The sequence below is a fragment of the Dipodomys merriami genome, unplaced genomic scaffold, assembly GCF_024711535.1.
Source record: "Dipodomys merriami isolate MVZ:Mamm:240054 unplaced genomic scaffold, mDipMer1.0.p SCAF_263, whole genome shotgun sequence".
In the NCBI taxonomy this organism is placed as follows: Eukaryota; Metazoa; Chordata; class Mammalia; order Rodentia; family Heteromyidae; genus Dipodomys; species Dipodomys merriami.
Window position 1 is genome coordinate 1561688 of NW_027204082.1, and position 26146 is coordinate 1587833.

The following is a 26146-nucleotide window of genomic DNA, read 5'->3' on the forward strand; positions in this document are numbered from 1 at the left end:
GATGCTATGAGGTCACCCACTACCCAGAAGACAATTTTAGCAATGATTATTCATGTTCCACTAGATCGAAACAGTTCTCATAAATATGTTTCTTGGCTCAGGCCTAGAATCTTTTCTAAACACTAGAAGAATTTCCTTTGACTCAAGTATGCTCATCAACTAAAATAAATACCCATGGGCTTTACCCTAGCTTCTCTATTCTGAATGTGAAACCCTGCAATAGGTATTGGCAGCATTATGGTATGAAGTCAAGGTGGCTCTTCTCTGGAGTTCCATTCTCTCTGAGGACAGAGCCTGGAGGTGCTACAGTCTCACTCCGAGTGCTGCCAATGGACTACCTTCTTTTTGTAGAAAAGCAAATAACTTGATTCAGAGCAAGTTTTCCCTCCTTGTACTGAAAGGGGGATCTGCAGTAGTGTTGCTTCTAAGTAATATGAAGAAATAGTGAAGAAGAAATGATACATACACACACCAAAAAGAAAGTGAAAAGGCCAGGTTCCAGTGGCTCACACCTATCAAGAAGCTTAGATCTGAGGATCATAATTCAAAGCCGGACCAGGCAGAAAAGTCCACGAGACTCACCTCCAATAACCAGTAAGAAGCTGAAAGTAGAGATGTGGCTCAAATATTAGAGCAAAAAAGCCAAACAAAATCTTGAAACCCTGAGTTCAAGCCCTAGTACTGGCACAAAAAACAAAACAATCCCCAAGACTCAAAACAAGACCAAAAACAAAGAAACAAACACCAAAACAGTGAATAAATCATGCAAAGAAAAATTATATTGATTTATGATGAATAAACAGAAGAGAGCAATGTACTTTTTAGTTTCTATAAATATTAATAAGGGAATGAGCAAGATACATAGTGGTTGAAATCTATGGAAATTGCTCAGAACAAAGAGTGTTTATAAATACTAAATGAAGAAGACAGAACAAAAGAATGGACTGAATCATTGTCATCTGCCTCATGATTCAATTGCTCTCTGTAACGACATTCTTCCAAATCTTCAGAGAAAGCAACTTGTTTAATGTTTTCACAAAACTGGAAAGCATTCAAGCAACCCAACTGAAATGTTTTAATGATGGAAAAGTTACTGCTGCCAGAGACAAAGGAAAACAGGGAGGAAAGGCCAAAATGATAATGACCATCATATTCCTGAAACCAAGCCAGGCACATCAATGACCACATAATTATCTAATGTAAAAGGAACACAAAGGAAATGAGAGAAAAATGAAACCCAAAAAGAGTGAGACAAGAGGATCTAAGAGCCCAATAACAACAGATGACAAGGATACAGAGTGGATTATACATTAAAAGGTGGACATTGCTGGCTAGTGGGGAAGAGGGGGTCCATCCTACTTTTTCTCATTTTTTCCGTTACATTATTAGTCCACAAAGGACTAACTTTGACATTTATATTGTCAAAGTTAAATTTTTGACCCTAACCTCTTCCTTGAACTAGAGGGTCATATTTCTCAATGACTCTACTTGGAGGTCTTACTGTATCCAAAGCTTAGCTGCAGGCTGACTTCTCTATGCTCACACCTCTCTCCCAACCTCAGAGAACACTTCTACTCTTGCCGTTATTAGCAGAAAGACATGGAAACAAAAACAAAACAGAAAAAAACAAGAGCTGCAGTTGCTCTGTAGTTTCCCCTCCCCTCTGTACTTTCTCTCTACTTGATTCACCTTTGGATTATACCAGGATGTAACCACTGCTGCTAGCTAGGTCCAAACCACTCCTCTTTGAGTTGATCACCTCAAACTGGCCTCCTTACTTGTACCTGTGGCTCACTTTTATCTATCCTTAACTTTAAAATAGATAATCTATTATATTTTTATTCTCCTTCAATACCTTTATGTTCCCCAAATATCTCACTAAAAAAAAAAAAAAAACAAAGATTTAAGGAATGGACATGTCTCTCAGAGGTACAGTACTTGGTCATTATTGCAAGGTCTTGGATTCTATCCTGAACACACATAAAAATAAGTAAATGAGAATAAAAACCAAAGCCTTTACATTGGTTCAGAGATACCTCTAATGTCATCTTCTCCACTCTTCCTATACCATGAAGCCTTAGTCACAAATACCCCTTTGCTCCTTAAATGAGCTCAGTAAGTTTAATGCCAGCTTGAAGTGTTCTTTTGAGGAGTCCTGCTTGAAGCTCTCTTCTGAAAGAGGGAACCAGCTCCCCTGAACTCTCTTAGTCTTTAGTTTTCACAGAAGAGCCTACTGCGTATTTGCTTTATTCCATGTTGAGTATCTCTTTCCCACCAGGAGAATGTCCTGCTCGACAGTGCAGGCCATGGTCATGGGCTGTGCCACCAGAAAATGACAAGTGCTCATTGAATACTAAGGCCAAGATTGTCATCTGTTAAAAAATAACTTTAGGCAACAACATTAACAGTGGCTGCTGCTCCCATGTTTCAATATTTACTCTCTGGATGGAATTTTATTTTTGGAAACAGACCAAATAATACTATGACTGATTTATCTTTATTGTTTCCATGTCTATCACATTGGCATATGTATTCCAGAATGCTGACTGACTAAATGCTAAGTGAAATACAATGGAAAAGAGAAAGGCACAGACAACAGGGCAGAGGCTATGGACCCAGGAACAATAGGTACCAGGCTAGGAATGTTCTCTAAGCTCAAGGTTAGGGTTAGTATCAGAATTAAACTAAACCCAACAAAGTGAATTTAAAATCTGGTATGTTCTGAAAGTGAGATTCTATTCAAAACACCTGAACATACTAGTTTTGTTGTTATTTTAGTTTTTATATTGACAATTCAACTCGAAAAATTTGACTTAGAAAACCAAAAATCAACACATTTTTAAAAAACAAAACCATCTAGCCTAAATCAACCACATCATTCTACAAAATGATTGAGGTAAAAGAGGCCAAGGCCAATAGGTCCCAAAGTCAAATGGCAAGAGGAGAAGTGGCATCAGAATCTACCCTGTCCTGGATTCCAGGGCCAATGGCATCTATATCCTACCACTTTGGGGATCTTCTCTTCCATATATCACAGAAAGAAAGGGAAGTAAAGAAGGGAGGGAGGGAGGGAGGGAAGAGAGGCAAGAGAGAGAGAGAAGAGAGAGAAGAGGGAGAAGGGGAAGGGGAAGGGGAAGGGGAAGAGGAAGGGAGGAAGGAAAACTTAGAAAAAGTATCATCAGCAAGTTTTTCAAAACAATGAACTTATTTTCTAGATTAGCCCTATAAGCAAAAAACAAAACAAAACAAAACAAAAATATAGCAAAGAGGCAGGCACTGGTGGCTCATGCCTGTAATACTAGCTGATATCTATAGGTCACAGTTAGAATCCAGCCTAAGCAGAAAAGTCTGAGATGCTTATCTCCAATTAACCACTAAAAAGCCAGAAATGGCAAAATGGTTCAAATGGTGGAGCACTAGTCTTGAGCAAAAAAACTAAGGGACAATGCCAAGGTCCTGAGTTTAAGTAGGTGAGTAAATAAATAAGTAGACTAAAGTTGAAAAGGCTTCAAAGAAAATGACAATATTATGAATGTCATAGCTAATTCCTAATTTTATGCAGACCAACTAACTATACATAGGTTGATAAAAAAGGGTTTTGTAGAGTTTTCGGTCTTAAAGTCTGAACAATCACAACATTATTTGTTGCAAAGTTCAGAAGCCATTCTGAGTGGTTTTTAAAGCAACCAAATTCTTCCAAAATACCTTTTAAAACTAGGCACTGATACTTTGCTCCAGAAATTGGCTTCAAAATTAATCAAAGCATTACAGTCAGAGTACAGATCCTGCTATTTAATGGGTAAATCAGGAACTCAGTATCTAAGGTGTTAATATTTTACCATGAAGTTGACTACTTGAAGTATATCTGTGAAAATTTTAGGATGACATACTTATTTTGTCTAATACAAAACACACAGTGAAACTTCATACATTAAGAAATACTGAGGCCCAGCACATTGGTTCATGGTTGTAATCCCAACTACTTGGGATGCTAAGGATTTTGGTTCAGGGTCACCATAAGCAAAACGTTCATGAGACCTTATGCTATTCAATAAAAAGCTAAGTATGGTGGTGCTCATTTGTCATCCTAGCTCTGGGTGAAGTATAAATAGAAGAATTATAGTCCAGACCATCTCAGGTATAAAATTTAAGATCTGATGGGGAGGGGGGGTAGTAAAAACAGCTGGAGGTAGGGTTCCAGTGATAGAATAGAATACTCAGAACACCTTGGCACAAGGCCCTGAGTTCAAACCCCAGAACCAACAAATAAACAAAAGAAAAGGCTTATTTTGTACCAGATTAATTATTTTAAAAGCATAGAAACTAAGACAGCAATTCAGTGCTTTGTCCAGAGTCAACTTAAGACTTGGATCTCCAAGGGCTAGAAGTTGGTCTGGTTGTCATTTCATCAATGCAGTTTAGCAAGGAAAAAGTAGCTATTAATAGTTGGGCATTTCCTACTCAGCCTGGGATGGGAATTCTATTTTCAAGACATTTAGAAAAAGTCAAACATTTTAAAAGACAAGATTGGCTTTCTAAGGCAGAACAACACATCTTCCTAATAAAGAACATTTCCCTTCTTGGGAAGTTACAAGAAACAAAATTTATAAAAAGTACTGTATCTCATGTTGTTTGTAGAAGATAAGTCCTCAGCTACAAAATATTTTTAGGTTTTTTTTTGTTGTTGTTTGCTTGGTTTTTTTGTTTTTTTTTTTTTTTGTTTTTTTGTTTTTTGCTTTTTAATCTCCTGAGGGGTTGGGAGCCTACATGTAACCTAACCAAGTTCAAGCTACCCCAAAAACCAGAGACAGGACTGGCCGGGACCAGCAATGGTTTATAACATTGGCTGAGGCAAAGGCGAAATTAGAGAGCTCAGGGGAAAAGAATATCAAGAAGTGGAAAGAAAGTAAATGCAGTATGAAAAGGCAAAAAATGACAGAAAATCAGTAGTAGAGAAATAAGTGGACAAGGTATAAAGGGAAAGTAATGTACCAATTGTCTTTGGTATAGATGGCTAATCTCTAATAAGGAATTCAGAGTTGTTTTCACCAACAGTAGGCAATTTCTATGAATCAGTCAGTGAGTTTTCCTGGAAGTGTCCCATAAATGCACACACCAGTTCTTGTTCCATTTATGTGCAAACTCCACAATCAGGAGGAGCTGGATCCCTATGAAGATGAAACTTCCGATGGCTCCCACGTAGCGCCAAGCTGCAACAGAAGATCATCCAAGAGGCCATGAAATGAAGCTTCCAAAAATTTCAAAAGGATGTATTCATTTTTACTGAATAGTTATTATATGTGTAATACATTCAGTTCCCATAAAACAATACACAGTAGGAATATAATACTCACTTTCTAGTTAAAAACTGAGAGTCTCTGTGAGTTGACACAGCCTCATACTCAATAATAAGGGCAGTTGGGATTTGAACACAGGGAGGCTGATGCTGGAAAATGCAAGCTTAGCTGCCATGCTAAAAGACCAGGTGTAGTAATTCCAAAAATCCACAATGGCCCACACACATGGCCAGAAAAATCAAGGGTTTAAATCTTACTAAGCAGTCATCAATGTTTAGTGAGGAAATGAGGTGGGGCTTGGACTTTTAGTTCTGTTACAAAGAAGCTACAGCCCTGGATGAACAATATCCTGAGGGCTACAGGTGTCTAAAAAAAAATCACAAAGTGAAGCTGAAGACTTCTAAGTCTCTTCTCATTCTAAATAAACTACCCTAAATACACATAAAAGGACTTTAGTGGAGAATAGCAAAAATTAATAGTAATAGGTAAAAGTAAGACTTGACAGAACATAATTGTTTCTCTTTCCTTTTTTGGAGGGGAAGGCAGGACTTTATTATCTCAGACTAATCTAAAAATTATCTTCTTGCTTTCCTGAGTGTGAGGATTACAGGTATGCAACCATCATGTCTGTCTTGAATAAAATATTCTTAAGAAGTATATGAGAATATAATCAACATTACATAGAGACATTATATGCATGTAATGAAAAAACAATGAAACCTACTACTTTGTGCAGTTAATATATGCTAATAAAAATAAAATAAATTTTAAAATAAGCTTATTGAAAAGCTAGTATCATCCTAAAATTTTAGCTGGACCCTCATATGTAACCATCTGAGGGAATACGGCTGCTCCTTATCATTTGGCAGTGGGTTTTCACTATTTTAATTAGGAAAGTTAAGTCCTTTGGTGTTGAACAGAACATTGTTAAATACTGAAATCAGGTTCCCCTCTTTCCTGAGATCAAAGGAATAAGGAGGCCCTGTTTTAGCTATGACAAAAGTCTTCATATTAAATGAACCTTATGAGTTCTAGCAGAAAGGAATAAAATTTAATGTTATAGAGCTTCACATAACGAAAATTTTGAGCCAGGCACCAGTGGCTCATGCCTGTAATCCTAGCTACTCAGGAGGCTGAGATCTGAGGATCATAGTTCAAAGCCAGCCCAGGCAGGCAGGAAAGGGTATGAGACTCTTATCTCCAATAAAACCACCAGAAAACTGGAAGTGGTGCTGTGGCTCAAGTGGTAGAGCACTCACGTTGAGCTGAAGAGCTCAGGAACAGCACTCAGGTCCAGTGTTCAAGTCCCATGACAAAAACAACAATAACAACAACAAAGAAAGTTTTGCTAAAAAGAACAAACAAACAAACAAACAAAAAAACCTATGGTTTCCTGTTCAGAAAGAACCAGGTCTCTCCTTGACTAGTTCTCAAGCACATTTTTAAAGTTCATTTTCCCTTCAGGCCAATAACATTAAAATTATCATTTCAATTCTTCAGCTAATAAGAGTAACTGAAGGACCTTTCACAGGTTGCCTGGGCTAAGGGAGAGTAAAGAGAGGAGTATACGCAAGTAAATGGGAGGATTCTTTTAAGCCACCGAAAGTAATTAACAATATCAAAGTCTCCCAGCTACAGCTCTGAACAATTACACAAGATGGATAAAACAAAATAAACAAGTATCTCTAAATACCCCATGTATATTTACCATTCAGAAAGGTCTCCTGATCTGGAATGAAGAATGCTCCTGAGCACATGGCCCCCAGAAGCAGAAGCTTAAAGAACCAAAAGCTGAGAAAGAAAGAAGAGAGAGAGAAAAAAAGAGGAAATGTATTCAAATGATATTCAAATAAGAACAAAAAAAAGCTTAGACGGTGGCATGTCAACCCATGATTCTGCCATTGCTAGTGTGCTCTCCAAATGGAGGGGAATGCCTTTTCCCACAATTAGGCACACTTACTTTGACCTCTAATTACACAAAACTCCAGTTTACTGCAGAGGTGAAAATGACCCAAAGGGAGATGGGGTGGGAAGAGGGGGTGGTACCAGGAAGATCTTGGTGCAAGAAATAAATACTTGGTCTCTAACAGATTTTTCCTTATGGTACCAGGTGTTACAATAGCACTATAGGTCATAAGCCAAATAAGCATGCTTCTTAGGCCCAACTCCACCTTTCCCTAAATCAGTAAGAACAATTTTAACTGGAGGAGGAGCAGTTGAGATTTGATGAGTGGAATGTAATGGAGAAGACAATCTCCATGAAACAGAACAGATAACTTACCCATTGTGAATATGGGCTCTGCAGCCTTTGCTGGTGTTGATTTTCAGGGTGATTAGGCAGAAGACAAAGAAGAAACAAGCCATTCCAAAACAAACTCTATACACGGCAGAATACCCCACCAGCTTCTCACAAGTGTCACCAGCTTTGATGCCTTTACAAAAATCTTCAAAGAAAGGAATCTATGGAAAAATAAAGTTGAAGGGGTGTCTGTTATAACTGGATTAGAGACCGACCAACTGTTACGAGTCTTCATTCAGCCTGAAGTCAGAATCTACCATGGAAACTCACTGTGTGCACAATGAAACAGACCGAGATGAAAATCTATCTTCTAAAGACCTTTTCTTAATCTTTCTCTCAATCTGATCTTAAATTGTTATTATAAAGATGATGTACAGAGGGATTACAGTTACGAAAGTCAGTTATAGAAGACAATGTTGCCCTTTCCCTCATTCTCTCCCATTTCCCCCCTCTCAATCTTTAAACATACGTGTAATATAAGTACATATATATATACACACACACACATATACATACACATACATATATATTCACATAGTACTACATATAGTAGATATACTACAAATGATTTTTTAAAATAAAAAAGATGTGGGCTGAGAAGTAGGGTATTTGTCTACCAGGTATGAGTTTCTGGATTGGATCCTAAGTACAGACAGAGAACATGGTGGAGGAGGAATGAATAGAATATCTTATACAATTTCAACTAAACTTGTGGAATTTGCTCCCTCCAGTGATATCTGAAGTTGCCAGTGTGAATATCCAATTTAAAGGCTGAAAACTAGAATCTTTCTTGGATGTACATCAGCATTGCTAGTGGAACACGATAGTACCAGGATGGGGAATTTTGACCTACATATTTTGCAGATGGCAGAATAAGTTGATTAATGAAAACAATGAAATAGGAGCAGGGGCTATAAAAGAAGAAGGAAATAAGGAAGGAGCACAAAATTTTAGCATCCTGGCCTTATAGGAAACAGAAAGGAGAATCACCAATCCGAAAGTCCTCTTTAAGGACTCCTATTCTCCTTATTTAACCCAAGGCTAATCTCTGTAATAAGGAAGATGACTCAAGACTTCTTTAATGAAAAAATTTTAAATTTATTTTTATTATTATTAATTTGTATTCAGTGCTAGGGTTCAAACCTAAGACTAGGCATGCTAGGCAAGTACTCTACCACTGAGCTCTATCCCTAGGATCCTATCATCTTTAAAACTGGGTGACTGGGGGGGAATGTGGCCCAGTGCCTAGCATGCATGAAGCCCTGGGTTTGTTCCCTCCATACCACATAAACAGGAAAGGCTGGAAGTGGCACTGTGGCTCAAGTGGTAGAGCAAATGAAGCTCAGGGAGAGTGCCCAGGCCCTGAGTTCCAGCCCTAGGACTGGCAAAAATAAAAACAAACAAAACTGGGTGCCATCCCATAGAGAAGTTTTGATTTCTGTGAACCCAGATCAATTGTTTGTGTTGAGCAATAAGCCTTTGGCAGATAAGGTATGGTACTGATGGACTCCAGCCAGTAGGTTAGTTTTGATAGTCAGGGTCCAGAGAAGTGAATGATCAGTTTCTACAGTAACAACATCAGACCTATCACAAGTGTTAGAAGTACAGACCAGTGATCCAAAGCTCGGCTCAGCATTTGCGAGGTTCTATTTTGACCCTACTTTAGACCCACTGTAGTAAAACAGTCTTGCAAGGCTGTCCAACAGAACACACCAGCTACCTTCCATCCCAGTGTCCACATGCAACCAGTGCTTTCCTGGTTGGAGAAGATAGATAAGAGATTCCCCTTGGATTATTATAGCTGCCAAAGGAGTGATGTGTCTTGGAACAGGGTATTCACAGATGCCATGATCTGGTCAAAATGCTGTTTTTGGGTAAATCATATGGGAAGTCATCAAAAACAGTCTGGCAGCTATCAAAAGGAGACTAGATAAATGCAAACAATGGCGCAAAAACTCTCAAGGATGGTATGAAAGCTTATTCAGCTGGTCCCCAAGGATGATATCCCTAATATCAGCAAAAGCAGGACCCCTGGTCCTACTATTACTAATGTTGCTTTTGGCGCCCCTCCCCCCTATTATAAATGCCTTAATGTCATTTGTACAAAAGAAAATTGGAGCAGTAAAAATGTTAGTCCTACAGGCTCAATATAACCCCCTACAACAGGAGGACATAATTGGCTAAAGAGTCAAGGAACTGACTCAGTTTCAGGACCAGTTTAGCCAAAGTAACTCCATTTTGTATAAGCAGCCATCTAGTTTGTAAAAGGTCAGCACGAGCTGACCTTGCCCGCATCTGCTGTTTGTGCAGTAAGGGCAAGCTGACCCTGTCTGTAAGAGAAAAAAAGAAAGAAAAACAATTTTCAAAAAATGGCCAGCTCCCAGAGACGAAGCCATAAAGCAAGGTTGAGACAGACCAGGTGGAGGCATTCAATCAGTAAAAAACACATATGTAACCCTCCTGTTTTAACCAATAAGAGTTAATGATTAGTTAGTTTATGATTTGTGGTTTTGCCCTATAAAAGATAGCCTATAAGACTGGGAGGGGTCGCTCTCTCCATAGAGACAGCCCTGACCTGTCAGTTTAATTCTCGCTGCTTGGAGCAAAATAAAAGCTTTGCTTATCTTTTGCTTTGTGTCAGCCTCGGTCCTTGATCACAAACCTTATCACTCTACTCTAATATATTCACCTTGGCACCCTGTCCATCACCAGTAGCCCATTTTTCATCTTATCTTCTTCTTCCCCCTTCGTACTCCCAACCCTGCTCTCCTTTTTTCCCCTACGCATCAGCTTCTGTGCCACCATTCCCAGGATACCCCTCCCTTGATTGCTCCAGTCCATCTCTGTCTGCGCCCAGACAGGCTCATCAAAGGGCAATCATGTGGCACTGCACACTTCATCCACATTAAAAGAAGGCAAATAACACCTTTCTCCTAATACTAATCAAGCATCTTTTATGCTTTGTAGGTGACCTAGCACCATTTAGCTTTCACATAGTGAGTGGTAAGTATTTTTAGGCAAAGAAAAAACAAACCTCCAAGTTGAGCAAGCCAAAAGGATTTTTAGCAAGAGGAATTTGTTCTGATTAAATATTTGCTGTTCCAAACTCCAACTCAGTTTTGAAGAAAGAAAACATACATCAGAGACAGATTCTACACACAAGGGTGTTGCCTCTTAAGTCTAGTCTGGGCATGTGAGGACATGGAGGGTTAGCCAGGCTCAAACACTGAGTCTATGTGGTTTCTGCTCAGCCTCTGAAAACTATTTTTTCTCCCATCCTTCACAGTATCCAACTCTAAGCCACAAACCAAGTAAGAATAATAGTTCACGTGGACTTCCAATCCTGACTTCATTGCTCACTTGGGTAAGTCCTATCTCCCCCTTGTCTCAATTTCCCCATCTATAAAACGAAGTGATCTCATAGAGTTTCAATAAGAATGATATCAGATAAACCTTGTGACATGCTTACCCCAATTTCCAAAACTCACAGTAATCATTAAGCTTATTTCCTTAATTCTAAAGCATTATTCAATAAGTAAAAAGAACTTTCAGGGGATGGAGTCAGACTCATTGCCTAAATCACTGACTTATGGCTGCACTTCAGTCTAAATCTGGGAGGTAACCAAGCATCTTAGAACTCATTAGATGCCCTAGTCACTTTACCAACCAATTCCTACAAATTAACTTCAAATAAGGCAAATCCTTCTGTGGTACTCTTCGAGAAGAAATGAGTTCTAGCTGTGCGCCAGTAGCTCATGCTTGTAATCTTAGCTACTCAGGAAGCAGATATTTGAGGATCTCAGTTCAAAGCCAACCCAGGCAGTAAAGTCCATGAGACTCTTATCTCCAATTAGCCACCAGAAAACAGGAAGTGGTGCTATGGCTCAAGTGGTAGAGCACTAGCCTTGAACTGAAGAGCTAAGGGACAATGCCGAGGCCCAGGGTTAAAGTCCCATGACCGACAAAAAAAAAAAGAAAGAAAGAAAGAAAGGAGTTCCAGCCACATGTGGTAGTATAGGCTTGTAGTATCAGTACTTGAGAGAATTCAAGGCCAGCCTAGGCTATGTTAAGATCCCGTCTCAAAATACCAAGGGCTGTACTCACCTAGTACATGCTAGACCTGGGATTTAATCTCAAATACTGAAAAATAAATAAATAAATAAAGGAAAAATAGGAAGAGGAGAAAAATTGAGTCTCAATTCCCTCCTCCATAACAGAATTTAAAAAAACAAAAACAAAACACAAAAACAATATGCTTTTACTAATATAGTCACTTCGTGAAACATTTCCAATCATGAACATAAGTATTAAGCTCAAGGAGAAGGAAGCTAGGAAGCTCTACGTGATACATGACTCTGCTAACAAAGGAGAGATGCTAGCAATGACCGTCTCCCTCCCTGCCCCCAATAACTTCATTTGGGAGCAAACACACATCAAGAAATAGTAAGGGGACAACTAAAGAAAGGCCTTTTGGTCTAATTGGCCAGAGGACCAGATGTTGCCCACTTGGAAAATGTACAGCTGTGAGTGGCATTTACAGAAATGGCAAGGAAGATGATTGGGGTTCTGGGATATCCTGATTTGAGAGATGAAAACATGATACAAGTAAAACAAATTAGTTTTACATTTCTAGAGCAGGGAATGAAACCAAGTTGCTGAGAATGCTTTGGGCAGCTCAGCATGAGCAATAAATGAAACTCACAGAAACTAGAAGAACGAGATTTGCAAATTATTTAATCATCTCTTACTTCAAAAGAATCTCTGGTAAGCCACTCCCAGTCTCCTTTCTGATATTCTACTAGTTCGCAAATTCCCCAAGGTAGTGTTTTCTCTGTCATTCTAGGCCCTCTGATAGCGATGTTCACTTAATAGTGAATAAGAGCTGTGACATGGGAAAAAAATGAGTCAGCCTCCACCATTCCCTGGATAGAATGAACATGCAGGTCCAGTTCCCAGCGAGTGAGCATCCTTGAAGCCTTTTGTGGGACCTGAAAGTTATTTTAAAATGATAACAACAAGTACTCACATCCCTCTTGCTTAGGTACCTGGACATTTCCCTTTAAGGAGAAAAGTCTATCATGTATCCATAAAAAGAAGCCATGCACTAGTGGCTCACGCCTGTAATCCTAGCTACTCAGGAGGCTGAAAGCTGAGGATCATAGTTCAAAGCCAGCCATGGCAGGAAAGCCCCTGTAAGATACTTACCTCCAATTAACCAGCAAAAAGCCAAAAGTGGAACTGTGGCTCAAATGGTAGAGCACTAACCTCAAATGGAAAAAGCTAAGGGACCTTGCCCAGGTCCTAATCACTGGCACACATATGAGCATGCATACATAAGCATGATTTTACCTGACCTTGCCACCATTCAAACCAGGCATTTCTTGTCCCCAAACAATAAGTATTCAGAACATCAAAAGCATGCAACGATAGACACTAGAGTTCACAGCTTTTCTATTTGTGTCTGTCATGGCTAAACACTTAGAAAACAACTGGAATGTAAATGTAGTTTCAGTCCAAATGTTATCATGGGAGAGAGCCATTATAATGGGAAGAAGGGCTCTTCCAATGGAACAGGATAGATTCAGTAAAGTTTACCTTCCATTGAGAGAACTGTATAAAACTAAAGGCTGACCATATATGCAAATCATATCATATCATACCAGATTTTGAAAGAGAATCAGGAAAGAATTCCAGTGGAAAAAGTATGTAGCTCATGAATGAAGCAATAGCAATGAGAATGGGGACAATGTGGTGGACCCTCTTACTAGATGCAACTCATTCTGAAAATAAAGATAAATTAGGAGGTGTACCCAAGATTAGGAATCCTGTTTCAAGGCTGGAGGGGCAAATTTATGAGGGAATGACAGCATTTAGGGAGCAGGAAGTGGCAATAATTCATCTGGCAGACTATATTAAGAAAACTGAGCTACAGATAAGGATTTGAGAATAGCTATCAAAGATCCAGAAAAGGCAACCAGTGGGGAAGATCTGCTCTCCCAAGAGCAATGCATAAGCCAGGAGGAAGACAGTGGTAAGTCAGCCCCAAGCATGGGAAATGCAAACACTCAGGGACTGCTAACAGCCTAAGTGAAAAAATAAAACACTTAGCTAACTAAATCAGCTAACTTTCTTCTTAAGTGTGTAAAACTAGAGTACAGTAGTGACATATTATATTCAAATGCAACTACATATGTGAATGTCTCTGTATAATTTTGAAAAAAATACAGTAAAATTGAGTTTGCATTGTATTCTTCATTCCCTACTATACCTACATGATACAGATATATATATATATGTATATATATATATATATATATATATATACACATATATACATTACAGCACAATGTGTGAATGTCTACTCATTCCCATCTACTACCGACAGGTATTGTTTGAGGGATGGGGGATACAAGCAATAAATAGTTAAAATTTATGCTAAGATGTTGAAGACATAGCTTAGTAATAAGAGCGCTTGCTTAGCATGCACAAGGCACTGGGCTAACCCTAGCACCACAAAATAAATGAATAAATGAATGAATGATCTATACTAACAAGGAGTTAACTTCCAAGCCAAATGCTACATAAAGATGTATATACTGTGGCTATTTCAAGTATTTTCATGGTTAGTTTGAACTATTAATTATTTTATCATAATTTCATCAAAAGAATCTGCTATGTCTGTAGCAGATTCAAACACCTACAACTTTGAGAGTCTGGGAGTCCGACTAGGAACCAGCACAAGGCAAATAATTAGGTTTCTGGCCCCAGCATTCCTTCTCTCATTTTATGTCAGCACCACCACATCCTCATCCTCACTATGTTTTCTACTTTTTCTGTGTGTTGGTCCTAGGGCTTGAACTTAGACCCTGAGTCGTCCCTGAGTTTTTTTACTCAAGGCTCTACCACTTGAGCTATATCTCTACTTCCAGCTTTTTGTTAGTAAATTGGAGATAAGAGTCTCACAGATTCTGCTACCCAGGCTGGTTTCTAACTAAAATCCTAATTTCTCAGCCTCTTGAGTAGTTTAGGATTATAAGTGCAGGCCACCAACACCCAACTATTACTACTTCTTGATCACCAAAATGCTTGCTTTGGATTCATAAAAAAGTACAAATGAATTTTACTTGTAAATTACTCTCCATTTATTGCAAAATACCACGCAAAACAGCAGGTATATATTTGTTAAATGCATCACTTCATTTATTTATTGCTACACTTTTCTTGCCTAGTCTATCTAGCATGTGACTCACATAGCAACTACTTGCAACGTAGGCTAGAACTCTGGTACCAGCTTAAACTTTAGGTCGGTGAAGTTTCTCTTTCAGAGAGTAGGCAAAAATTGCATGTAACCCATATAGACCCACTGAGGGTGTAATAGAAGAGTCAGCATACTATAGCAAACTTCCTGTTCATGAAGTTTAATTGGAACAGAGCCACAATTATTTGTTACATATTGTTTGGACTGCTTTTGTATTACAATGGCAGCCCAGAGCCTGCAGTAGTAACTAGCAGGCTCTTCACAGGAAATGCTAACCCACTCTAGCGCTACTAGAAAGAATAATTGAGGAGTTGTACAGAACTGTTCACTGCAGAAGTGCCAATGCACATTTCAAAGGAGTGACAACTGGTGACAACTCGGTCCACCCATCTGAAGCCAAAGGCACGGCAGAGTAGAGTGGAGTAATTCAGGGGTTGTCCCAACACCCTACGCCTGGCTTCTGGCTTCTGCCTTGGCCTTCTCCTGGTGTGACTTCTTCCTCCCTGGAGCTGTCTTCATTCAAATGGAACTTGACTCTCAGTGAATCAAACTGTTCGTTTCCTACTTGTCATTTTTGGGGCAGCAAAGTATGTATCTTAAATTTATTTTCTGGAAGGAGTGGAAGGGGCTGGGGACAAACATGTCTCAGAGTCCCACACTGGGTTGGGTTTTTTTTTTTTTTTTTTTTTTTTTTTTGATGGCTCAAAAGCCCTCATCAGCACTAACTCAAGTCCTCACATCTGCTACACAAACACAGCCTGTGTGACCAAAAATAAAACCCACAGTGATGAAAGCCAGCATGTGGAAAGACAATTTTAGACTTATTTGAAGACTGTAGAAACTGTCTCCTCAACTTGGAAAAAAAAAAACCACCCCCAAAATACCCAATCTCTTGTCATTATTACCCCTCCTCCCCCCGAGCTGGCAAGGGCAAGACAGGTCCCTATTACAACTTCATCTAGGTTCCAGACAAGCACAAGGAAAAGGCATTCCTGCACTCCCACATGATCCCAAAAGTCAACAGAAGTAAGAGTGTAGCTAACTCCACTGTCTCTAGTACTCACAAATGCAATACACAGATTTAGCATTCAAACAAACATATGTGTGTTCAAGCACTCTAAGTGTGGTTAGGTACTCCTTCCTTACCTTCTTCCTAAACTGCTCTGCTGGTGTTGTTGAGACAGGGTCTCCCTATGTAATCCAGGCTGGCCTTAGACTTAAGATCCTCTGTCCTTCCCAGCTACCCAACTTCTAAAATTACAGGCATGAACCACCATAGCTGGCTGCCCAAATGCTTTTCTTTTCTCCAATCTGAGGTCTAGGTCAGCCCCCAGAACTATCTTTTTTGTTTGAGAAGTAATAGCAGACAACGATTATCACTTTATAGTGGATAATGATTTAAAAAATGAACTCAGTTAGGGGCTGGTCCAAAGGATGAATTGTACATCTTTGAAGCACTGGCAATCAATAGGCAGGCAGTCCAACTAAAGTAACCCTGGTAACTGAAAATATCTACGCAGCCAAAAGCCCTCCTCAGGGTAAGATCTCTACACCTGATATCTTAAAGCTGAAGCATGGTTCACAGACTGCATATCAATGGCTGGCACTGAGTAGATGGGGAGGAAAGTGTAGAGATGCACATTTGAAGTTCCACAGAAAAAAGTAAAACTTGCAGTAGAAAAAGAGAAGAAGAAAGGGAAGGGAGAGGAAGAGGAGGGGAGAAAGAAAAAGGAAGAGGAGAAGGGGGAAAAAAAAGAAGAAACAGAAAGAGGAGAAGAAAAGGACAGAAGGTTTTGATGAGGAGGAAACTTAAGAAAAAGAACCAGTAAAGAAATGTAAAACAACAAAAAAAGTTAAACTAGAATGGAAAAGACTCAAAACTGTAAACACTAATACCAAAAGGTCAAAATTATTTTTTAAAAAAAATCAGGTGCTAGTAGCTTACACCTTTAATCCTAGCTACTCAGGAGGCTGAGATCTGAGGATCATAGTTTGAAGCCTGCCTGGACAGCAAAGTCTGTGACATTCTCATCTCCAAATAACCACTAAAACTCCAGAAGTAGAGCTGTGGCTCAAGTGGTAGAGTTCTGGCCTTAAGCACAAAAAGCTCAGAACAGTGCAAAGGCCTTGAGTTCAAGTCCTAGGACCAATACTAAAAACAAAACAAAACAAAAAACAGAAAGAAACTCCTAAAATATTAAAAGACATTAGTTCTACAGAAGACATTAAAGCAAAAATGCAAGCAAGTATAAGAACAAGGTGATTCTCTCTTCAAAGTAGAAGTCACATCAGTTATGTGACGACTCACTTCTGAGTGACTGGCAGGAGGACAGTCAAGATCTCCAGCAGATGTCCTCCAGCAGTGAAAGACATCTCTTTAAGCAAATAATTTAAACAGTTAGTTGAAGTTTTCTCTTATTTTATATCTATGAGTTGGTATTCTGAATGTCCTTTTTGCAATGCAAAGTAAGAACTTTTTCTTACTATTTAGTAAATATTGCTTGAGTTCCATTGCCAAGAATGTGTTGTCCAAAATGCCTGCTGTTTTTAAAAATAGAACTCTAGCTTTTTATTTTTATGCTGGTACTGAGGCTTGAACTCAGGGTCTTGAGCTCTCACTCAACTAACTACTCATAGCTGGCATTTTGCCACTTGAGCTATATGTCTCCAGTTCCAGTTATTCACTGGTTAACTGGAAGTAAGAGTCTTAAGGATTTGTCTGTCCAGGGTAACTTCAAACCTTAATTCTCAGATCTCAGCTTCCTGAGTGTTAGAGCCCCCAAAAGCCAAGCTGTGAGATCTGAAAGGACTAGGAGGATGGAATGCTTCCTCTCAACATGAACTCTGAGAATGCTGAGAGTTTCCTGAAAAGGTCAATCAATCCTGGCTTGAAGAAAACTCAGATTTCTATCCTGGGTGTAGGCTAATTCCACACCAAACTTTCTGGGAACTTGGGGATAGGCAAAAATCTATGCTAACTGTAAGTCATTTATAATTTATACCTGCTTCTTAAGAAATTATTTATCACTTGAGTAAAAATATACCACATGATTGGTGCCTGTGAATGTAGCTTCACTTTCTGTGTATGCACCTGTACCCTACTCAATAAATACCTTGTAAAATGGACCCAGGACACCTGACACTGGAGGAAGACTTCAGGCCCCTGGCTCCCCAAACCTCAATTCCACAATCTGGTAGCTGTTATTGTCTTACCCAGGTCATCACAGGTTGCAACACTGAGCATGGTAAGTTTATGTCATAAGTATGATAAGTGCCTGGCTAGAACTCTAAGATCCGCTTGGTAATATAAAATGAAAAAGGGATGGGTGAGGGTAGGTGGTACAGCACTTGCCATAGCATACACAAAGGTTCCTGAGTTCAAGTAGGAAAGTAGTTAGAAAGGAAAGAAGGGAGGGAGGGAACGAGGGAGGGAGGGAGGGAGGAAGAGATATAGGAATGTAGGGGAGGGAGAAGAGATATAGGAATGTAGGGGAGGAAGGGACGTGTATCTGTAATCTCCAGGATTTGGAAGGAAGAGGCAGAATGATTGTGAGTTTGAGACTCTGACTTTAAAAAAAGAAAAAAGCAAATAAACACAAAAATAGGGATTCTAGAACATAAGCACTGTCATAGTGCAAAAGTCAATATGATAATAAGATGGCCACAGAGTGACTAATAGGTGGGTGATATATATAGTGTAGATACACTAGATAAAAAAAATGATTCATGGTCTGGACTGGATAAAGCAGGGTATGAGCAATTTAAAAATTATTTTGAATTGTTTACATCTGGAATTTTCTATTTAGATTTTGTGGATTTCAGTTGGCCCCAGGTAACCAAACTAAAGAAATCAAAACCTTGGATGAGTGGGAAGCTACTACATTACAATATTTAGAAACTGTTTCTTGTCCCATCTTTTTGATGCTACTTCATCTTACTTCATTCCTTTGCTATGTCATTAGGTCCCTCTTGCTCCACTTGTATAACTGATGGAGTTCATTTCCAACTGTAAATTCTTGTCTGTTTACTTATCTGCAGGTGTGTTGGGCCCCTTCAGTAGATAGTTCTTTAACAGATGGTTTTAACTGTTCATAGAAAAATGCCTTAGAAAAGGTCCATTCTCCCATCTCACTGCCAGACCAATCTTTAACAGACCCCAGTTAACATCTGGTGCTCTCCAAAAGGGTTCTGGATAATGGATCCTCAAGATCAAGGACAGTGAGTATTGTTTCTTGCCTTCTGGCTCCTGGCAAGCTCAATATTATTGGACAAGGGTCAAGTCTTTGGTTCAGATTCAAAAAATAAATTAAAATGCCTCCCAGTAAGATATCCATTAGTTCAAAGTGCCACCTCTAGTACAAAGCAATTTCCCACCCATCAAGTTCCTCCAGCCTTCACTGTGTATGGAAGGATGAAGCCCCACAGAGGGGGAAGCCAGGGGCAGGAATTCTTGCTTTCTCCTCCACATGGTGTTATGTCTGGGTGGAATTTAAACCAAGGATAAAACTGGTGAGAAACCTGTATCCTCACAGTCACTCATACAGGGAGGAGAGAGAAAGCAAATGGAACCTAGAGGATTTAATTTTTTTTAATTTTATTTTATTTTATTTGTGAACATACTGTACAGAGGGGTTACAATTACCTGGGCAGGATAATGCGTACATTTCTTACCAAGCATTGCAGCCTCCTCCTTTGGTTTACCCTTCACATCCCTTCCCAGCCTCCCCCCTCCCCCACAATCCCAATCCTTCTCCTTCCCCCCCCTTCCCCCCCCCCCCGCACCGACATTGTAAAGCTCGTTTTGGACATGACAACTTGTACTTCTCATTGTTGCAACAGGTCCGCCTGTATCCTTAAACAACTGGTTTTTCCCCATCTCCTCCACAAGTTATACTGACATCAAATATAGTGAAAGCAGGGGTTATACTGTGGGGGAGGGACATACAAAGCAACAAAGAGATAATCTTATAAATGCGTTAGAAACACATGCATGAAAGAAAAAAAAACATTAAAATACATATCTAAGGGTTCATTTTCCTGACATCACATTATCTGACCTTTTCCGCTTGACTCATACATATACTAGATATTGCAAATAAGGGAAACCATGGGACCTATGTTTCTTTGGGCCTGGCTTACTTCACTTAATATAATTTTTTCCAAGTTTTTCCATTTCCTAACAAATGGGGCAATGTCATTCTTTCTGATGGAGGCATAGAATTCCATTGTGTATATATACCACATTTTCTTGATCCATTCATCTACTGAGGGGCATCTGGGTTGGGAACCTAGAGGATTTAACAGGTGGTACCTCACTGTCACTTCCTTATAGGAAAATTCTGATGGTCCTTAGTGTCCTACAACAGCCTTGGAGTTTGACAGCCCAAACTCACTCTTAACCTTAAAAAAAAAAGCTTATGCCTGTAACCCTAGCTACTCAGGCGGCTGAGATCTGAGAATCGCAGTTCAAAGCCAGCCCAGACAGGAAAGCCCACTGAGAGACCAAAAATTAAGTTCGGCAGTAACGAAACTATAAGGAAAACATCTGTCATCTGTTTACTGGAGGATAAGTGTTAGCACCTGCTCCAAGACAATGTGACAGTATCAGCACAGTCCAAGAGGTCAGACCGCCCTGATCTGTCACCCCCAATCCTGTCGGGAAGCAATTTAGGACACAGAAATGAATCAGTATTCCTGTAGTTAGCCCTGCTTACCTGCTTACCCCTACCAATGACATGTTTGCTATATGTGACTTAACCTATCCTATAGCCATTAAGCTGGAAAGCCCCTACCCTAACTAATGAGCTTGAGACAAGATTCACCCGCGAACAGCCGACCAATCACATAACCAATGTTGTAATGACCCCTCCCTCTGCTTCATGTTCCCTATAAACCCTGCTGGAAAAGGGGTCGGGGCTCACAATTTCCAACCTGCTGCATTAGGGAGGGTTGTGAGTCTACAGCCTGGTACTATACCACAAGAGTCTTATCTTCAATTAACAACCAGAAAACCAGAAATGGTGTTGTGGCTCAAAGTGATAGAGTGCTAGTCTTGAGCTGAAGAGCTAAGGGACAGCACCTAGGCCCTGAGTTCAAACCCCACAACCAAAACCAAAACCATACAAGCAAACAAAAAACAAACTACTCTTGATACACTTGACTCTTACAATATACACCAACACACGGTTGGTAAAGATAGTTTTGTATGCTACGCTTTTGATTTTTTTGTCTTGTTCATTTATCTGTCTTTGGGGGGTAAGGAGGGGCATAGAAATGGAGGGCCAAAGGGTAAACAAGTGCAGCAGTGGTCCTTAATAAACACCATGTTGAAAACAAACTGTACAACTTGTGGGCAGGGGACAGTAAAACTGGGAGAGAGTGAAAGAAGGGGTGACCTTGTCCAAAAAGAAATGTACCCATTTTCTGACTTATATAACTATAACCCCTCTGTACTTTAGCTTAATAATATTTTTTAAAAGATACAACAGCACGAAGAACTCAGCAGCAGATTAGTAAGAGAACTTTTGAAAAATATTTCATCTCAGGTTAACATAAAATCCTTTAGATTCAAAGGACAGAGTTAAGAAATATATTTTTTAATTTGTTATTATTCTAGCTCAAAATGAGAAGGCACCTACTCAGAAAGGCCAGTTCTATCTGGGGCTTTGATATGCCTAAAACAAGTCTTTGGTAACACTGTACTCTGAACATTCAATCAGTGAAACACCAAATTAAATACCCAAGCCCAACTTTCCAACTTCAGCATGAATACCTGTCATTCTCCAGTGGGTCAAACTACATGGTGATTTGGGTTAAAGTGGAATATTTTCCAGCAATGATGTTTATTTTAAAAACCAAACACAACCTGTGGGCAGTTCTTTTCTACTTGTAAAGCCACTGAACAAACAAACAGTAGGTTTGGGGCTGCCCTAGTCTCTTGTCAGACCAACTGTCCTCAATGTCCCTAGAACTCTGCTTTGTCCCTGAAGACAGAAGGGGCCAGTAAGAAGATGGATATACTTTCTAGCAGGAATACTTCTCCCTGCCACTGTGCCCAGGGATTACTTTGGAATCCCATGGAAGGTGACACTTACTAAACAGCTTTCCCTGTTACTTGAGTGTCTGGCCAGCATGCAGGCCTAGTGGCACCAGCAAAGTAACACTGGCCAGGTGATCAACAGTCCTCAGTCTGAGTCTCAACTGTACCTCCTACCTCCACTGTGGGTAAGTCATTTCACTTCCTAGTTGGCTCAGGACTCTTCTACTTTAAAAACTCAAGTGATTTATTCAAATTTTGTTTGCTAAACATAATAACTATGAGCTATACCCCCTTTTTCCACTCATCTCAGTTATAGGATCCTTTTGTCAGGACCTTGATTCTGATACTTTTGGATCCCTGGGGCTAGCACAAGGGGGGCATCTCTCAAGCCACACTTACTACACTAAGCATCCAATAATCCCCGTAATTCTTCAGGCTAAATATAACAAACTCATCTACCAAATTACAGTGTCTCAAACATACTGCTTGAAAGATGTCAACTCCAGGAACCAGAAAAGTATTGTAAAATGTCACTCTGAGGTGACTAAGATGTATTTAGAACTAGTCTTTTGAAATCTAAGTTGTTCCTAAGGCAAGTAGCTTCTGTACTCATCCATAGTCATGGCACTGTAGTGTCTGTAGATTTTGGAAGTGGTACATCAAAAAAACAGAGCAAAGTCAGGCACCAGTGGCTCACACCTGTAATACTATCTACTCAGGAGGCTGAAATTGAAGGATCATGATTCAAAAGCCAGCCAGGAAAGTCAATGAGATTTTTATCTCCAATTAACCACCAGAAAACTGGAAGTGGCACTATGGCTCAAGTGGTAGAGTACTCTCACCTTGAGCTAAAGAACTCAGGGACCGGGCTGGGAAGGTGGCTCAGTGGTAGAGCGCTTGCCTTGCATGCCTGAGGCCCTGGGTTCGATTCCTCAGCACCACATAAGCAAAAAAGAAAAAAGCCAGAAGTGGCACTGTGGCTCAAGTGGTAGAGCGCTAGCCTTGAGCTGAAGAGCTGAGGAACAGTGCCCAGGCCCAGAGTTCAGGCCCCACGACTGGACCCCCCCCCCCAAAAAAAAAAAAAAAAAAGAACTCAGGGATCCAGGTCCAGAGATCAAGCTCCACAACCTGAGAGAGAGAGAGAGAGAGAGAGAGAGAGAGAGAGCGTTCTCAGGTCACTCATGGGATCAGTCATCTGTAAAAGAGGTCTTAGCAAAGCTGGGGACATTCAGGAAGTATCCAAGTCCAACCAAGTAAGTGGAGTATATAATGGAGGGAGCACAGCATGGTTAGAACTGATTAGAATATAGAATGGAAACTAATACTTTCAGGTTCTGTCTGGGAAAGTATATGGTCAGCACTGGCTCCAGAAATGAGAGGATGGAGGGAGAAAAAAAAACCATCAGTGTCTCTAGCCCTTACTGGTAGTTAACACATGGAGGATAATCAAAGCTAGAAATGAAAAGGCAGCTCCAGGGAAAGCAAGTGAAAAGGGGCTGGAAGCACTTAAGGAACAAGCAAAGAAGATGACTCCATCCACACTACAATGGCAGATAGGAAAGAAGAAAAGGGGAAGTGTTGGCAAGGGTGTCAAAAAGTTTGTATCTTCATACATTACTTCATTATGAATATCTCACATAGGGTTGAGGATAGAAAATGGCATAGCTGCTTTGGGAAAACAGTAACGCAGTTCCTCAAAAGGTTAAGTAAGGCACTACCATGCAGTCCATCAATCTACAGACCCCAAAGAAATGAAAACATGTGTCCACACACACACAAAAAAATACATGAATATTCATTGTAGCATTATCTATAAGAGCCAAAAGGTAAAACAATTTAAATGTCTATTAAATGATAAATGAATAAATAAAATATGGTATATTCACACAACGGTTGGTCATGGGGCTTGAACTCTGGGCCTGGGCACTGTCCCTCAGCTCTTCAGCTCAAGCTGAGCACTCTACCATTTGAGCCATAGCACCACTTCCAGTGTTCTAAGTGGTTTATTTGAGATAAGCAGCTCACGGACTTTCCTGCCCAGGCTGGCTTTGAACCATGATCCTCAAGAGCTCAGCCTCCTGAGTAGTTATGATTACAGATCTGAGCTACCAGCACCTGGCACATGAATGAATCTTGAAACATACTGAATAACGTGAAGAACGGAAAGGGGTATTCTATGTACCAGTCTGTTTTCTCTTGATAGATAACAAATATCAGGTAATGTATAAACAATAGAGGTTTCTTCAGCTCTTAATTCTACAAGTTGGGAAGTCTAAGATCATGATACTGACATCTAGTGAGGATGTTTTTACTCCACATAAAATGGCTGCACAGTATCACAAGCCAAGACAGAGAGGCATTCTCTCTCAGGTCTCTCTTCCTCTTCTTAACAAGACACTGGTATCATCAGAGGAGACTGAACCTCACTGCTTCATTAAACCCAAGTGCTCCACATGAATTGGAAATTAAGATTCCAACGTGTAAACTTTGGAGACCCATTCAAAGTGTCACTGAATAGTTCCTCTTATATTTAATGTCTCAAATAGACAAATCCATAAAGAATGAAAATAAACTAGCGGCTGCCTGGGACTGGAAGAAATGGGGACTTAATGTCAATGAATACAGTTTCTTTGAGAGTGACAAAAATGTTATGAAATTAAGACTGTGGTGATGGCTACATAGTTCTAAAACACTAAACTGTATATTTTAAGTGAGCCAATTGTGTGGCATATGAGTTATATCTTAATAAAGCTGTTCCAAATAAAAACCAGAAGTAATTGTGTGATGCTAGAGTTATCAATGCAGTTGTATGAGGTGAGGAATCAATGTGTTAAGTATTGTTCTAAACATTTTTCATGGGTTAAATCACTGAATTCACACAAAACCGTATAAAGCATGTTAAGGCTGACTGATTTTGCAGTACCAGTGATCAAACACAAAGCCTTGCACATGCTTGGCAAGTCTCTACCACTGAGCTACATTTCCAGCTACACAATGATTGTGTGTGTCTGTGTGTGCATGCGCACGTGTGTGTGCACTGTGCACCAATAATGGGGCTTGAACTCAGGATTTGGGCATTGACCCTTACCTTTTCCCACTCAAGGCTTATACGTCAGCCACAGCTCCTTTGTTTGGCCTTTTTGGTGGTTCACTGGAGATAAGAGTCTCATTGACTTTCTTGCCCAGCCTGGCTTGAGATCACAATCCTCAGATCTTAGCCTTCTGAGTAGGTAAAATTACAAACATGAGCCGCCAGCTCCTGGCCACACTCCTACCCTTCAGGGACTCGGGTAAGGCCCATTCTTTGGACTCCTTCAGTTCACTGTCTCATCTTTTCCATATAATCTTCTCTCAATACCACTAACATGCATAAATTTCCCTTTAGTACCTCTTCTCTCATGAGGGCACAGCAAATGTGAAAATAACTGAGAAATACAAACCAAATGAAACTACCTCGCCCCTATGCAATGTGTTCTAAGACACTGAATTTTTCAGATGAAAAAAAATCCTTTAAGCTCATCCTGCTAAGAGCAATGATTTTAACACCCGTCTGCAAGTATATCTAGTATCTCAAGTTTGTAGCTGTTTAAATATAAAACGAATGGCAAGAGCAGCAGAGCAGCCTGCAATAAAATGACTCCTTTGTTTCTTTTTTAGTTTTGGTACTGGGGTTTGAACCCAGTACCTTGTACTTGCGAGGCAAGCACTTTGCCACTGAGCTACATCCCAGCCCGTAACTCCTGTTCTGAGATGGGGAACTGCTTCAAGAGTAGGTAGTGCAACCATGCCCCCATTCAACCTCTGCAGGAGAGCCTTCAGCAAGTGGAGTTCTCATGGCAAAGAGTTGTTTCCCTGGTGAGAAGCAGGAAGAAGTTAGCCTGGCATCTCCTTGTACTTCCCTGTTACTGAGATTCACATTCAAGCCACACTTGGAAACCAAAGAACTGAACAAGAGCTGCCTCGTGGTCTCAACCCACACACTTTGGTGGGCCAAGTGACTCTGACAGTTCTTGTCTACTTGGTAGAGGCGAGAATGTGGGGTGGGAGGCGACACACCCCATTGGGGCCATGACAAGTATCCAGTTCTTTTCCCTCTGTCAATCTCATCCTCAAGCATTTCCACAGGCCAACAAAAGGGGTGAGGACTCCAGCAGAAACCCAGTGTGTGTCCCACAAGGGGACCTTTCAGTGACCGCCCTCACACACCGCCTGAGGATGAGGTCAGCCTCCTTCCAAGGCTATGAAACAAGCCG

The 26146-nt window shown here is 40.1% G+C and overlaps 1 protein-coding gene across 1 annotated transcript in view; it reads right to left on the reverse strand.

Annotated features, from left to right (window-relative positions):
• The window catches only part of LOC138837146 (serine incorporator 5), a 55788-nt gene that overhangs the window by 23048 nt on the left and 6594 nt on the right, over positions 1-26146 (reverse strand). The window contains exons 3-5 of the mRNA XM_070035944.1: positions 7579-7757; positions 7006-7088; positions 5117-5210 (exon numbers count right to left, since the gene is read on the reverse strand). Of these exons, the coding sequence (XP_069892045.1) occupies positions 5117-5210; positions 7006-7088; positions 7579-7757 (356 nt within the window). The remainder of the gene's footprint in view (positions 1-5116; positions 5211-7005; positions 7089-7578; positions 7758-26146) is intronic.